Source organism: Streptopelia decaocto (genome assembly GCF_964273445.1).
Source record: "Streptopelia decaocto genome assembly, chromosome: 6".
Classification (NCBI taxonomy): domain Eukaryota; kingdom Metazoa; phylum Chordata; class Aves; order Columbiformes; family Columbidae; genus Streptopelia; species Streptopelia decaocto.
Window position 1 is genome coordinate 10,701,770 of NC_138660.1, and position 16,386 is coordinate 10,718,155.

Genomic DNA, 16,386 nt, shown 5'->3' on the forward strand with positions numbered 1-16,386 from the left:
GGGCCAATGAGCACACTTAATACTGGATCCTGAACATCCTTCGACAGCCTAAAATATCTGTAGTGGATACCTCAGTCTCCTACACATCCACAGTGAAGGTTCCTCCCAGTGCTAAATATAATCTCTGTCCTCAGAAAATGAGGAATTTGTCTTATTAACATATGTCCCACCTACAGTAATAATGACGGATGTACATTTGATCTTTTCCCTGAGTTCTCATGAACTCAGTCTGTATGTTGTGTGAAGCCACATAGTCGGCTGCAGAGAGGGGAAAGGAGGAGAGAAAAACAGAGGTGGGAAAAATAATAGAAAAGCAGGATGCAGCTGCCTCTGACTAAGATAGACATAGATGTCACCCTGTCATGGTGGCAACTGTTAGATTTTTATGTTGAGAAGGATTTTAAGGATCAACTAAACAGAAAGTAAAGCCAAGAAAGCAGAGACGAAAGGGGCCAGAAAGACAGCTGTGACATGTCTGACATGAGGGGACTCTGGATCAAGGAAACGGCCTGTCCACGCTGGGCACAGAAAGGTCGCCCAGAGCCTGGGACAACTTGCCGAATATCCTGCCTGAGAGAAAGCATTGTAAATGCTGACCTGAATCCATTTTTAGCAGTGACTGTTCTTCTAACTGGAAGTGTTTTTCAGCTACAGCGAAGCTGCCCTCAGCTATGAGCAGGCTCTGCTTTGCTGGGCTCTCGCTATGTCAGTTCTCAGCCGTGGTGTGAGGCGGTGGGATGCCACCAGCGCTTGGAGGAACACCTGACCTCTGGTAGCATGAGGTAACTCATGGCAACCTTTGGCCACAAGGAACACAGAGTTGCAGGAGGTCCTTCAAGAGCATCCACTGCAGTAAAGGCAGATAATTATCTCTGTATTTTAGGGAAGCTTACAGTGAGGCTGAGTTATCCTGAACATAGCACTTCATCCATGTTAAAGGCTGGAAGGGAAAAGCCCCAGTTTCTCAGCTTGCAAGGTGTCATTGATAAATCAACCCATGGAGAAAATATCAGAAACAATGTTTTGGAACAAATCATATGATTAGAAAAGTATATTTCATCCAGCAAGTAATTATCACACCAACTGATATTTGTTAGGATATAATTCAGTGAAAAATAAAGTCTGTGTTTCTTCTATAAATTCTGGCTCAATTCCCACAGATATCAATTCTCAGTCTTCAGCCAAAATTTGCTGAGGCATTATCTGACACAGAAAATGGACTCTGAGCTCTAACATAAAACCTAATTACAGGAGGTACTGCAAGACAGGGCAAAAGATGATGCCCTGTAGTGCTGAAGAGTAAAGGGTTTGGTACCTATTCTTTTCCAGCAAAAAAAATACCAGATATCAGTAACACTGCCTTACATGCAGAGCATGCACACAGCCACATGCATGCTCTGGTATTGGAAAGCATAAACTGCCTTTGCTCCTATTTACTTGAAACTCAAGTGCCTGCAGCAATATCAACAAAACCCACAAAATTAGAAAAAATGTTCCAGTTCCCAATGCAAGGAAGCCGTGGTGTGTGTGTGTGCGCACACAGGGGGAAGTGTGAGGATTTGGCTAGTACGTAGGAAGTCAAAATTGATTCTACACAACATAATCTTTTCAAAGCCTGTCTGTCTGTTCATCAGGACCTGCCCTGCACCGGGGCAGGGATGGCAGCTGGGTCAGGCACTGCAGCAATGCCCATCCGCGGGCAGCAGGGTCTGGTGGGGGCGTCATGACTCTGCAGGCACTGAGACCTCCGGCATCAGAACGGGGTTCCTCAGATGCTTTTCCCTGCTCAGTGCTTGGGAAGCTGCACTTTACTGAGAGTTTTGCCTGCAGGCTGTGTGTTCACAAAAACGGGGAGTTTGCCACAGGCTGCGTGAACCAGCACAGGAATGAAGAGAGCTGGCAAAGGCAGGTTAACAGCATGGCTCTGAAATAGGCTGGAGGGAAAGTGCTGCAAAATGCACTTTTGTGTGGGAACTGCTCAAAACTGAAGGCTCAGTCTGCAGTGGCACTGGTGTGCAGGTAGTGAACAGCCAGTAGCTCTGTTCAGCAGAGTACCAGCTCCCAAACGGTGTCCAAGCATGGACCACAGGCTTGCATCACAAGTGAACACACATACCCACACTCAGCATTTAGCTTTTGTCACAACTGCATAAGTGACATGGAGAAATTGTTAATACACATGTTAGAGAGAAGTGAGAAACAGGGGATCTGAGTTCTCCAGCAGGTGCAGGGAATGTGTCCAGCTTAGTCAGGTAGGTGATACAGGCTGTGGTACAGGCTGTACAGTACCTCTGCTCCCTGCTGCTTCTCAAGCACTGTTTCTTATTTTGGACACTGTCTGACATTGCAGAGTGGTGGGTAGGACCCATTCCTTCATAAGTTTGTCTCCCTGTGATACCGTTGTCTGTATCTGCCGAAGATCTCCTATCCACAGTTTGATATTCCTGCTGGATTGTCTGGACACTGCTGCAACTGAGAGGTGTCTGCGTGGTTCCTATCAAGGCCTATTTTCTATACTATGAAGTGGTGATAACTCAATGTATCAAGGTTAAGAAGGCTTTTGCTTCCCTGAGGTTTATGCCTTCTGTATCTCATAGGATCATGTGTCGGACTATGCTGCAGAAAAGCACCTTCCCACTGCTCCCATCACTGCACCCTACCATCACTGTCTGCCACCAACTAATTCTCACTGCACATCTGAAACCTTCTCATTCTATGAGCAGCATCACATAATCCCCACATATTAGCATGTAACAGCCACCAGAGATCATGTATAGGCATTAAATGCACTTGTTGAGAGGAGGGTTCTCAGACAGAAAAATTAAAGAGCCATTCTCTAAGGTTTGTGCCTGATCACGCACCATCCCTTTACTAAGCTGGGATTAAAATTTCAAAGGAAATACAGCCTCCTGTGGGCGCTTTCAGAGAGGCTCCATGAACCAGCTGAATCAGAGTAAACTTATAAGATATGCAATCTTCTTGCTTCTTTCTCGCTGCAGTATGTAAAGTAATAAACCACTTATATAAGTATATGTGTGCTATCAGGGTTGCAGCATGAACTTTGTTAGTTCTCATTACCAAGGGACAGGCAGAACTGCTATTTACTGTTTCAGTGCTTGCAGCATATTCATGGGATGGTGTTAAGGGTTCATCTGGCCACAAAGAATTCATGCTGTATCTTACACAGCATGGGGTACACACAAGAATGCACTGTAAACACAGCATCTCTCTACTGGTGGTGAGATAAAATTACCTTCCTTGGTTGTCCCAGCTGGCACAGGATCAGCCAGGTGATGAACACCTTAAATTTGCATTCCTTGAGACATCGGGAAAGGAGGGACAACACTTTACCCTAATGCAAGGTGAAAATCATAGTATGGCAGTGAAGAAGAAAACTGTGAGATTGCCCTTGGGAAGCAAGGGAATATTTGTCACTCATTTAGGAAACAGCAGGATGAGACTCACAGATTTGCTAAATGCCTGAGTAAAGTTCCCGGGGAGCAGCAATTAATATATTTTCTGGTACATGTTCTAATTTTCCATCACTGGTTAGCACATTGTGGTAAGCGTATGGTGGTCATGACATGCTTTGTGATAGTGATCAATAACTAATTAGGCAAAATGTTAAGTTTTTAATGCCTGAAGCTGTAAGCCTCACCTTCAAGCATCAGCCCCAAGTGCCTTACTGTTCTTTGTGACAAATGGCTTGTGTTCTTGTTCTTGACCTGGCAGGGTTCACTGCTATCATGACAGTGCCATTAGCTCAGTTTAACCTCTTCTTTTTCCTTTCTGTGAAAAGCTAAACTACAGCTGTCGCTTAGTTAAAATGTGATGCAGAACATGCTGCTCAGGCTTATTCCCTCTGCTGCATCCCTGCAGGAAATATGGATGGATAGCCTTGCCCTGTGTGCTGTTTACACGAGAATGAACAAGATGCTTTTAGAAATAGCACTTTCTAGTGATCCGGAACTGCTGCAGTTTCGTCCCTCAACATGAGGATGTTTCTGCCATCCCTTCCCCTCTCCGGGAGCTCCATCGCTAGTAGCACAGCAGCACCTAGAGGCCCCGGGCTGGAGATGGCAGCGGGACGGCGGGGAGAGCCCTGCCCCAATGAGCCTGCACTGGGGGCTCAGGGGAAAAGAGAGGTGCTGTCGGGGTCCCAGCGAGCACCCACAGAACTCTGGGGCTCAGAGAGTGAGTGCCATTTGCCTAGTGTCACCGAGGATTTGGACATGAAACCAGAATGGACCCAACATTCCTGCATCACAGGACTGCTCCTCCCTTCCATATTTGGACCCACCAGCTCTCTGAGATCTCACAGACCCACCAGAGCTGATTTCAGGGGAGGGAGCCTTCTGATCAGTCACCTTCCCAGCAGGCAGGGAAGGGGAAAGGTCAGCCAGTTTGGACTTAGAGATATACCTCCTTATCTTGTTAAACCAGAGGCTCCCATGGGCAATACCTTCACCGCCAGCCTGCCTGCACCCCCTCCTGATACCCTGAGCCTCCACTGCGTCCCCAGCTCCTCTGCCTGCTCTGCTCTCCCGTGTGTCTTTGTCTCTGCTCTAAGGCAGCCCCAGGATCTTAAGGGGCAAGTTAGCATAGAAAAAAACTGTGAGCAGCTCACCTGTGTGGAAGAGATCATTGTCTTATCACTGAATAATACCTTAAAACTTCTGTGGGAGTCAGAAGAGTCATCTGACCCTGACTTAGTCAAGGAAGGGAGAATCTGGACGCTGACATGGTTCATTGTTAGAAGAAGCTCCCCTCACCGCTTACTGGAGCTCAGCTGGCTGCTTCTTTCAGCTGTTTTTCCAGAAACCTTTTTCTGAAAGATTAAACAGTTCTTTATGCCTGATATTTTACTCTCTTGAAACTACTTTTGTGTTCAAATTAAGTCACTTCTCTGTTTCTCTGTCTGACTTCAGCACTTATATAAGCTAAGAAACAAATTTGTCCTCTGCAGCCTTCTGTCAGTGCCATGGATCTGAACTGGCTTTGGTATTTAAGCATTCATGAGAAAATATGGATGCTAGAAATAGTACAGCAATTTAGTATAATGCTATATACGGAGGTAAAAACACTTCCTGCAATTAGTCTTCATTTTCTTATTAATATAGCTCTGAAGCTCAGCCTGCCTGTGGTGTCTGCTTTGGAGAAATATTTGTTTTCAGTCTGGGTTTAGGATGGGAAGCTCTGAGCAAAGGAGTGAATTAGGGGCTGAGGCACATGGTGAAGGTTTAAGATAGCAGTGAGTTTCTGGCCAGGGAAAGAGGTCTCAAACATTTGAACAAGGCGATGAGATGGCTGTATACCACCGGCTCTCTAAAAAGAGCTGTGCTACTTCTCTGCTGAGGGAAATAAGACAGGGATGAGCGAAAGAGAGAAACTCAGTCCATTTACTGGGAAAGGTGATGAATACATGGAGACCTTGCCTCTGCATGTCACTGCTTGGGTTGTTGGTGTGTTCAGCCTCTAGTCCTGCGGGCTGAGCCATTCCTGAGTTGCACAGCTCCTGCAGGTAAGGCTACGGCAAAAGCTGAGCTAATGGAAAGGCTCTGCATAGGACAAGTGGGCAATATATCTTTAAACTGATATAATTTAGAGCAGACCACCTTTTTGTGTGCAGACATGCTTTTCCAACCCATTCTATTGATCTTATTTTAAGCTGAGCCTTATCCTAGCAGAGACAGAACAACACTAAGGATGGAAACACTGAAGACTGGGCTACAGTTCTATGCCACATCCTGCTGGCTTTCATTTCACCCAGGGTTTTCCCTCTGCCGCTGGTGGCAAGTGTCATTAATGCTGATATTCTGGTATCTAGGAGGTGCATTTTATTTTCATATTCCCTTTGCACAGGAACTTTGACAAATGTGTAAGTATGTATTGGAAGACAGTCCTGAAATAAAACATGCAAACAGGCAATAGAGACATATCCAGAGAGAAAGGAGAATGGAGTTCATTTCTACTAGTGAGACAAGTCCCTCACTGCCCTGCCACAGAAACACGGTGCTTTTTACGTTTTCTTTATGACCCATTGCTTTCTTTCACCCTGTTTTTCTTTCCTTCATCTCCCATTACCTTCAGTAACCACAAGCTGTGGTTATACGTTGTACAAATTCTTTTATGCAACGCGGGTATTCTGGAAACTTAGTATTTTCCTCGTGCCCTACCACCATCAAGCTAGCAAGCTAATTCATCACACTTTCCCTGTGCCTGGCAAGCTGAAATGTAGTGCCTTTAGATGTCAGTGCTCGTAATGGTGATTGTATTTTCACTTGATGGTTCATAATGTGCTGGTCACCAACCCCAAATAAGCAGGGAACATTTTTCACCCCTGCAGCTGACTCATTAGCCAGTCTCCCTGGGTACTTTTGGCATCTTCTCACCACCTCCCCAAAGTGCTTTTGGCTGCAGAGGGCCACGGGGCAGGCTGAACATGGTGGGGTCACTCAAACATAGAGGCGTGATTACTGAAGGGAAAGGTGCAATCCGTCTCACTCTCATGTGATGAGCAGCGCCGTCGTGCAGATCTACAAATACATTGTTCCTTACTCAAAACCTGATATTCCAGCAGGAAGTGGCGTGTGAGGCTGAGCAGGACAGCAGGACTAGCAGAGTAATTAAAGCCTGTCAGCAAACAAATTTATCATTAATGTTCATGAATAAGACCCTGTGCAGGTGGAATGCTTTGGAAAGAACAGGAATGTACAGGTTGGCCTTGTTCTCCTACTTGAGCAGCATCATTGGGAGCCTTCTTTCTTACTTTTTAGGGCAGTATGATGCAGGGAAGGATTTATGTCTGTTTCCAACTTTCAAAAGGGTAAAACTAGTAAAATGAGGCTTTAATTCCTACTCCCTCATTAGCTCCACTGCCCAAAAAAAACCAGCTCTGTGACTGGTTTTCTCTTTCTGGGAGAAGGGAGATGGCTCAGTCCCATCTTCTTGTTCAAATAGATCCCTCAAGGCACATTCTGCATTAACCAAAGTTTTCCTTACTGCTGTACCTACAGTGCCAACACTTGGTATCCTCAAGTCAGCATCTCTGCTATTCCAGCTATTCTTAACATATTAAAAAAAAACCCCAAACAACACATTGTGTAATTGAAGTCGAAGAGGGAGGATGAAAAGGGCAGCAGGGAGATATCCTCAGCAGATGAAATTGCATAATTGCAAAAAAACATATTCTATGCAGGCCTAGGTACTGGTCTACAGAGAAGAGAGGTCCATGAGTAACCTTACTGATGCCAATAAATTGACATGAGTGTGTATGAAATCATGAGCTATGAAAACTGATAAGGGCAACTAGCCAGCTGTTGTGTGCTAGAGTAACTTCACAGAACTTGAGTTGCACCGTTTTGTCAGTCCCTGAATGTGAGGCCAGAAGCGTGTGTGTGTCACAGGGTGTGAGCTGCTGCAATGTGGGGGCCCTAGAGAGCTCCAGTCATCAGGTGCTTCATGGAGACTGTGAGTTGTTTAAAGAGCAGATGAGCTGTTTGAGTGTTACCTCAGGAAACACCGAAAGCAGCAGAGCATTTGGAGCAGAGTTTCACAGGCACGTCAGGGCAGCCGTGGAGGAGCAGCTGGTGAGCAGAGCAGTGGGAGGCAGCAGAATGGGCTGTGTCTGCCACACCACTTGACATTAATTATACTTATTGGACCTCTGCATGCCCTTTCAAACCTTCTGTGGGAGATCAGGCATGGCACCACTTTAACTCTTTGAACTGTGATAGTGATGCTTGTCTGGAAACTGCACTAACAGGACAATCCACAGAGCATGTGAGTTTGTTTTCCAGACTGTCGGTAATCTCGTTTGATATTTTAGTAGGTACTAGGTCTGCTGGCGCTCTCCTTATTTTCAGTGAAAGGGGCAAAAGTAGTAGCTGTCTTGCTCAATGTCATGAACAACTAGTGAAGTCAGCATTGGCTGTGAGAGGCATTTCCCTTGTTGCATTAATTCTGGTGTGCAAGATTTCATTAAATACAAGACAATAGACATTGACTGAGTATTGCAAAGGCTCTCCTAACTGCAGTTATTCCATCTTGTCCTTTATTTATAAACTGAATCTACACTAGAATTGCACATGTAGCAGTTCACTTAAAAAGTGACAGTAACCAATATCTTTGTGAACTCATAAATAAGAATGATTTAGCCTCCAGAGAGGGTTGTATTCCTCATTGTAGAGGTGGAGGTTTGAAACCCAAACCTTGCCTAGGGTCTCTCCTGCTCCTTGTGGAAGAGTCAGGAACAGAAGTCAGATCTCCTGTACTCCAGCCCAAGCCTGTAACTATAGGGCCATTCTCTAGTCTCTTATTCCTGCAAGCCATTGCTCTATGAACATGATAAATAGACTAGTACAAGTGTTTAGCGTTCAATATTCCTGGGGTATAATCATTCCAGCCTCTCTTGGCAGCAGAAACATTACTCTTATGTCAAAGATGAAGAAACTGGGACACGAGGCTTTGTCCAAGCTTGTGAGACTGTGAGGAACAGAGTCCTACAGCTCTGGACTGTGGCTCCAGGTCAGTCCTCTGAACTGTGTTGCCTGTCAGTGTCAACTGCAGCCAGTGAATTAAATAATAGCTTAGTGGAAGAGGAAAATTAAGCAGTACTGACAAGGGAAACAAGATATGCTTTTCAATGAGATTTGAAAATTGAGACAGAGACTTGATTAGATTCATATCGCTGTGTGATCTAGAGATGCTAAACAGCCACACTGGTGGGAATATCGACCAGATGGAACTTTTCCCCCTGAAGTGCAGTAAGCCTTATTGCTGTATATAGGGGCTTATTTTGTGATGGGAGCCAAAAACCAAACCTTTCCTTCTCTGACCCCCAAAGTCTTAAAGAAACCTGTGTGCAACAACATGGTACCTAAGTTTTCCTTGACTATTTTGCAAAGAAGATAGTGTCAGAGAAGCACATGGAGACACAGCAGAAGAGAGAAAGTTTAGAGGTAACCATCCTACTGTTATCAGTACAATGAAAGCACCAACACCATGAGGCCATCTGAGCTGAGAAGTAGTACATGGTGAGAGAGAGGAAGGTGTGCAAACACTCACGCACCAAACATGCAAGACACAAGATGGAGAGGGAGGCTTATGGATGCTGAAACTTTCTGGAATACTAGTTTTCCAAGAATGTCTATCTTTGTTATGATGCTCCCTCTCCAATTACATTATCAATGCTTTGTTATGTGAAATCTAGTTCCAGCTGACTGATGTACTGTATCAAACAAGGCACATCACAAATTGGTGTGTCAGCCTGGTGAACTGAAGAGGAAAAAAAATAAATCCCTATATCTGAAAACTGTCTTTAAAAAAAAAGAAAAATAAACTGCACAAACAAAAATACCAAATGAGCTCCCTCTATAAATTGTTGCTTACACCTCTATTACCAAAAGGCAAGGGTATGCTGTTGAAACAATGTGGCAAGGGTCTAGATGATGTGGAGATGCCAGTTTCATTCTCTGTCCTACAGAAGTCCTGGTGACAATGACAGGCAGCAGTGGCAGCTGCTGCTCTGCACCCACACACATTCCTGCCAGTTCTGCTTGACTTCATGGGGCACCTGGATTCCAGGAGGATCAACCACTTCATGATGAATCCCCCACAGTTCTCATTAGGACATATTGTTGCAGCTGAGTTCCTCTCCACAGACTGCACTGTCGCTCAGTAATGTCCGGTGGTGGTAAGTGAGCTGAACAGATCTGCATTGGCAGTGGAGGTTTGCCTGCTCCTTTCCAAACTGAAAAAACACGTTTTGTTGGAATGGAAGAGATTAGGGACTATTTACAACCATCCCAGCTTCCAAGGTTTTGGAAAACCTTCCAACAAGTTTCTTTGTTTGCAGAATAGTCTCTCTCAAAGCACCCAGCCTTTCTGGTGACCTGCTCTGCCTTTAGTGCTGTTGCAGTCCTGTTTCTGCTGTGATTAATCTGCAGAGAGCAGAAGGGCTCCTTGCTCTGCCCAGCTGCTGCCAGAGATACTCCTGCTGACCAGGGGATAAGTGTAGGCTCTGGCAGCCCTGGCAATGGCTCTGCTTGGGGGACCTTGGGTGGCTGAGGGGAACATAGCATGTGCACTTGGAAGCAGGCAGGGTACCAAAGGCTTTCTGGAAAATGAGTGGTATTTCTGGATGACTGGGTGGATTTATAGGGCTCTTCTGCTGCCTCAAAAAGGAGCAGCAGAGAAGTGGGGGGAAGGATCAGCATTGATTAAGCTGTGAGTTCTGCAAATGTCACTGTGGACACAGCCACTTTCCTTTTCTTTGCCGGCAGCAACTTAAATAATAAGATGCAGAAGGCGACGGAGGGAATGTCGGTGCTGGGCTGCTCACAGTGCTGCTGGCAGTGTTTAGATGAGAAACTGGGGGTGTGATGGATGGCCATGATGCAGAGATACATGGTGATCAGTGCTCTGGAAACAGAGGCAGATTAAGTAGGACTGTGCCTGGCTAGTCTGAAGGTGACTCTACCAAGAGCCAGTTGTTAGATGCTAATCACTTTTTGTCTCCCACAAATAATATTTTTAGTGACCCCAGCTGTGGGTGAAACAGTTCTTACAAGAGTTCACAAGAGTTTTTAACCGTAGTTGAGGACAGTGTTGACAAAATCTTGTATTTCACACAATGGCTCTTAAGTCTTACATTAAACAGCTGGACTTGGATTTAGGCCTCATTCCATCCATTTTCATGGACAGATTCAGAGGAAGTGTGTTTCTGATTTTATAAGCTTGATGTGGATTGTATATAGTTAGCTATAATGGGCAGCTCTGAGAAGAATTGTTCACATAAATACCCAGACATCATTATTTGGATCCATGTCTCCCTGGTCATTATGAAGAGGTGATCTTTTGACATCTTTCAAAACACCACGTCAAGCTATTTCCAAGGAGGTTTCTGCTTGAAAATGATTATAAAGCTTTAGTTTTAATTTTATAGTACCTAAATTGAATGCTAATAACATCTGCAAAACCAGACTTCACATATAGAACATTATGGATATCTATCTAGTGTTTCCAATTAACTAGGGGCACTGTCTTTGCTGTCTGTTTCATCCAAGGACAAAAGCAATTTGTTAGGATAGCAAATTGCCTTCAGCTCTTGCAAACTAGCATTAGACCACCACTATAGAAATAATCCATGCTATCTGGATTATGGCAATGAAATTGCTATAAATGAAAGCTGTTTTCTGAGCTAATATTTAGAGAAGATGAGAGATATATACATGAGGTGCATTATTAAATAGACTCAGTATTTACTTTTTTGAAAGAGGTTTTTTTTCTCCTGAAAGGGTAATGTGCATCTATCTTACAAGGAGTTTCCTTAGGGGGTTTAAATGAAGAGTGAAGCTTTAAGAACAAAGTGAAAATGGAAGAAGAAATATACTGCCATGGGAAGCTCAAAAATGAGGCACTTGGGATTTCAGAGAGTCATCATTAATCCCCTCCTACCCCAAGGGTATTCCTGTGTGACCATCAAAATGACACACAGGCAGCTGTCTGGCAGTGTGCCACATCTCTAGGTTTGATAGACTTTACTCTGGGGATGGCCAGTTCTCCAGCTGTTCAGAATGGCAGTTTGTTTCCCTCAACAAATGTGCTCACATGTTTATCTGACCTGTCTGAATCCACAACAGTAGATTATAAATTGTTTCAAATGTTTTTTTCAACACCTTTTCTTTAGCAGAACCTGGAAACACAAGAGAATATGAAAACCTGAAAACTTGTCCTGCGTGAATACTGCTTCACTGTTAGGTTAGGATCAATGGTTGTACTGAGTGACTGCTAATATTGTCGTTGTACTTGTGGCTTAACAAAGCATGTAATAAGGTCCACCTTATTAATACTGAGGTGGAGAGGGGAACCAGGCATGTGTCTGTCTGGCTTGATGATAGGGCTGCCATGCTCACACATGCCCCAGCACAACATGGAGCAGTCACAAGCTGTTCCATGGAGCAGGACAGCTCATGCAGTTATGTGGTGCAATCATATACTTCGAATGGTAAAAGGAGGCAAAGGGTGAGTCAGAAATGTACTCCAGGAGTCAAAGGGAACTCTTCTAAGTGAGCAGGAGCTCAGTGATGGAGCTGATGGTGTGGCAGAGGAGCATCAGTCAGAGGGCTCCCGGGACGGCAATGTGTTTCTGTGCACATGGCTGAGCCAGTGGTGCCTGAAATGGTTTGTTTCTGATCACCTCACCATTGTGGGCAATGAAAAACAACTTAATAATCACTGACAAGATATTAACATTGATTTTGAAAATGCTGCACAGGTATCATAAAAGAGCAGATATGTGATGGATGACAGGGAACTGTATGAACCACTTGTCTGGCTTTGTTCAGCATTGAGTAAAAGACGAGAGAGAGAGAAAAACAGGATTTTCTAATAGTGCCATGAATCTTAACAGTGTAAGACACACTCAGACCACATACCATAATTCAGGGCCTGCCTTCCCATCATATGCAGCAGCACACTGGTATAGGGATTGTTACTGAGACAATATCTGATGCCTGCAGGCAAAATGTTTATTTGCTTTTATAAAGCGAGCTGGAAGTACAGCTCATGAGTGCAAACTAAGAAAGAGGACAGATATTTCCAAAGCTACTGCCAATCCCCTTACATGGACGTGATTTGACTCCTGCACATACTTGAGAGGGACCCATGACTCAACACGAATCTGAACTGAATGGCATTAACAGGTTTTGATTCATTATGACTCCTAAGGTCCAAAAAGAAGAGTCTTTTAAAAAATGTATTTTAAAAAGAGAGCAGGGGGTGATTTTAAAAAATCACCAACAAATAAACCCCTCTAAAATAATGGGAGCAGATCTACATATTTATTACAGTGAAAGAACTAAAATCCAGGTATTTTTCACATGTGTAAAATTGAGACCGTAAATCTGGAGAAATAATGCTGTGGGAAGATGAAAGTTCCCCTGCCAGGTAAGGACTTGGCTCTTCTCTCTCAAATACACATACGTTTTCAAGATTATTTGCTTTTTGATAGACAGCTCTAAATCCAGGTCTTTCAATTGCTTAACAAAACTCCTGAACATATTAAATGCATGTGCAAGAGATGGGATTAAGGGAAGCTGAAATCTGTTGTATGTCTGCCAAAAAGAACAGCACATCTGCAAAAAGGAATACCAAATGGGGATACCTAATGCACTCAGGACTGGAACACAGTAATTTCAGAGTACGTGGAGCAGATGCAGCGTGACCTGCAGTTGCAAAACTAGGCCTGGAGCCATGGCAGATCTGTCCCCAAAATGTCTGGCTATTCAGTTAGTGCACTGGAAAATATTAAACATTTTGGATCTTCAGTAGTTTAGCTGACCAACATGTGTGGGTTTGAAGCTAGGTACTGCAGCAGCACTGAGTTCAGTCTGGTAAGTTGGATAAAACTGAAGCTGTGCTGTGATGGGGAGATGTTGGTGCCCTCCTGAGCTACTTGGTTTGAAGCTGGTACCTCTGACTGGTGTAGCTGTACCCCAGGATAGACTGAAAGGAGACGGTTAGTCCTCCGTAGCAGGGGGGACCTCAGCTTTGGTTTTGTGGTGTTTTTGTGGTATTCATTTGGCTCTCACTTGAGCAGGGTGCTGAAGGGCTAGTTTTGCAAGATGCAAAATGTGTGGAGCAGAGGGACTTGTGAGTACGAACTGCTCACAGCAGAAATCTGAGGACTGTGCTTTAACTGAGAGTTCAGGAAAGAAGGGGCAACTGGTCCGACTTCACCCCGTGTACCTTGATGCAGCTTTGCTGACTGCAGCAGGTTATTTCCATGTGTCCAAAACCTGCTCCTTCAGATTTTACACAGGCTGTAGGCAATATTTCAAGCTATCCAAAAAGAGAAACTGAAAAGCCAGTAGAAATATGCAGTGGTATAAGTGAGTTTTAAGTCAGGTTGTGAAAATAACTATACAGGTTAATAATGATCTTATATCCCTGTTTCTTTGTCTGTATCAGTGGTTCAAGGCTATAAACATAACCCAGGCCGGTCTTCTGGGTTTGATCCTGACACAGGACTTTCTCTCTCTCTGCACTTGTTACCAGTCTGATAGCTTGAAGTGTGACTGCCTCTGTTTCTGTCTCAGCGCAGTGTATGAAAAGCAAACATCTGCAGCAGGAAGCACATTGGAGGCCTTGGTGGAAGAGGAAGGATATACTTTGGAAAAGCAAATGTTCAAAGGAGCCATAGCTGCTGCTTTGTGCAGAGTGACTCAGCTCTGTGGGCATGGATTTGCCAACACAAATGCAGTTTAACTCAGTGTTTCCATGACACCAATGAACTGGCGGTCATACTTTGAGGTCTGGTCCTTCCGTGTAAAAACTTCCATCAACTTTAGCGAACTTTTGCTTTGGAAAGGGATGAATAAAGCCAGCACATCTGAGTTATTATCAATGCTATGCTGCTGTGTAAGTAAGAGTAAGACACATGCAAGCACTGTGTGAACACCCAGTCAGGGAACATCCCTGTCCCATGGAGCTTTGAGTCTACATGGGAGAGGGGGTCAGGTAGGAGGAAAATAGTAGAAGCCAGAGACAATGTGACCAACAGAAAGATCGTTCACATGTCCCCAGTTCAAGGCTGTCCCGCTCTAACACACTTGCAGAGCTAATGTTCTCTCACAGGTTACAAACCCTTCACACATCAAAATGCATCTCTGCTTTTGGTACTTCACAGCCTGAGGGAGCATAGTGTCTGCTCTGTGCGATCAAAAGAAGAAACTAATCTAAAAAGTTTGTAGATTCTAAAAAATGTTTCAGGAATATGTTCATTCTGTTTCACATATGAACAAACTTTGTGGTCTCTGGCCTGCAATTGTTTGCTATCAATATTTTCCTAGAAAACTTTTAAATAGGCATAAGATTGAATGATCAGCAAACAGTAAATAACAGCGGTATTTTTTTTTTTTGGCAGTTGAGTCTGGAAACCTGGCTATAAAAACCATGCTAGTGCAGTTAGAGACTAAAAACATATCACAGGTTTGCATGAAAAATTAATGTAACTTGAAGTTTGATATTAGAAATATCCATTGAACAGTACAGAAAAACCTCAGTCTCAGTAAATTTCAAGATTCTTAAAAGATAATATAGAAAACAGAAAGAAGAGCTGTCAAGAATATTTAGTCTTTTATTGTCTGCTCTTGATACTCGTTTGCAGTCCTGTTTGGACATGCACTCTTTCTCTAAACTGAAATATTAGCTGCCTTTGCACAACACAATAAATGAGACTATTTTCCTCCACCTAACTGCCAGATATGACACCTTATAGGTAAAAGATCTGCATGTCATCAGATCCTGTACTGAGTTGTTTTCCTTTAAAGATACCATTTTCAATTTATGTCAAAGTCCATCTTAGCTTAGAGTATGTCTTTTATGTTGGTACCACCAAATTCTATCAACATTATAGGATTATGAAGTGGGATTGCTTACCCTGTCAACTCTGGCTTCACATTGATACTTCCAGCAGAGCAGGTGCTATATTTTATTAGTTACAGAGATTCACTGTGCATCCAGAAGCTGCCCTCTGCACCCTGCTTTTATAATAGGATTCAATACAGCTGTAATATATATGAAATACAGGAAGATAATAGGAGCAGGATAAACTCTCTTATTAGGTATAGTGTGCACAGTGAATCAGAAATACAGAGAGACTTTGCAAGATGGGAGAAAAAGGAGGAGGGAAGATGTGTTTAAGGTCTTCCATGAAGGCCTAGGAAATGCTGCTTCAAGGATTTCTGTCCTGACCAACTCTGTAATCCCTACCAAAGGCCTGAACGCAATTACAACTTCAGTGTATTTCCACGCCAGACTTCAGTTAAATTCTTAACATTGCAGCCAGATAGGAAAAAAAGAAACACCAAACAACAAAAAACCCCACCCACAACAACAAATCCAACGTACTAGTTGTTAGTAATCTCCGAATAATGAACTGAGAGCAATTCCCCAGCCCAAACAGCTTAATCCATTTGTTTCTACTTACCTCCATTTGTCTCTTGGATATTTAAGGCAAAGGCTCATTTTGTCCTGCAGATTCCGTGCTGCTGCTCAGAATTATCTTGCCTGATCATAAAAAGGCTCCTGACCAAAAGGAAGAGGAAAGCAATACGTAAAACAAACACAGAAGCCCAAGAGGAAAGCTACACCCTAAAGACCGGCACTAATAGCAACTGCGAGACAGGGAAGGAGAGAACACTCCCAGTTACTAACTTTTTCCATTGATACATCTGTTACAAAACAATTTTGCTGCAAACTTCTCTTCCTCCTTGCAAGCAATGCTTTGCTATATGTGTAGACCTCAGATAAACTACATGATGGATGTGGGGCTTGTGGGTTTTTTTATTTGTTTGTTTGCTTGTTTTTTTTTGACCAAGTAAG

At 43.7% G+C, this 16,386-nt stretch overlaps 1 protein-coding gene across 2 annotated transcripts in view; it reads right to left on the reverse strand.

The window, feature by feature from the left end:
• LOC309441047 (calcium-activated potassium channel subunit beta-2) overlaps positions 1–16,150 on the reverse strand; it is a 143,564-nt gene extending 127,414 nt beyond the window's left edge. For both annotated transcript variants that reach the window (XM_082055437.1, XM_082055435.1), the window contains exon 1: positions 15,992–16,150. In XM_082055437.1, the coding sequence (XP_081911563.1) occupies positions 15,992–16,029 (38 nt within the window). In that variant the 5' untranslated portion in view covers positions 16,030–16,150. The remainder of the gene's footprint in view (positions 1–15,991) is intronic.
• Positions 16,151–16,386: the final 236 nt, after the last annotated feature.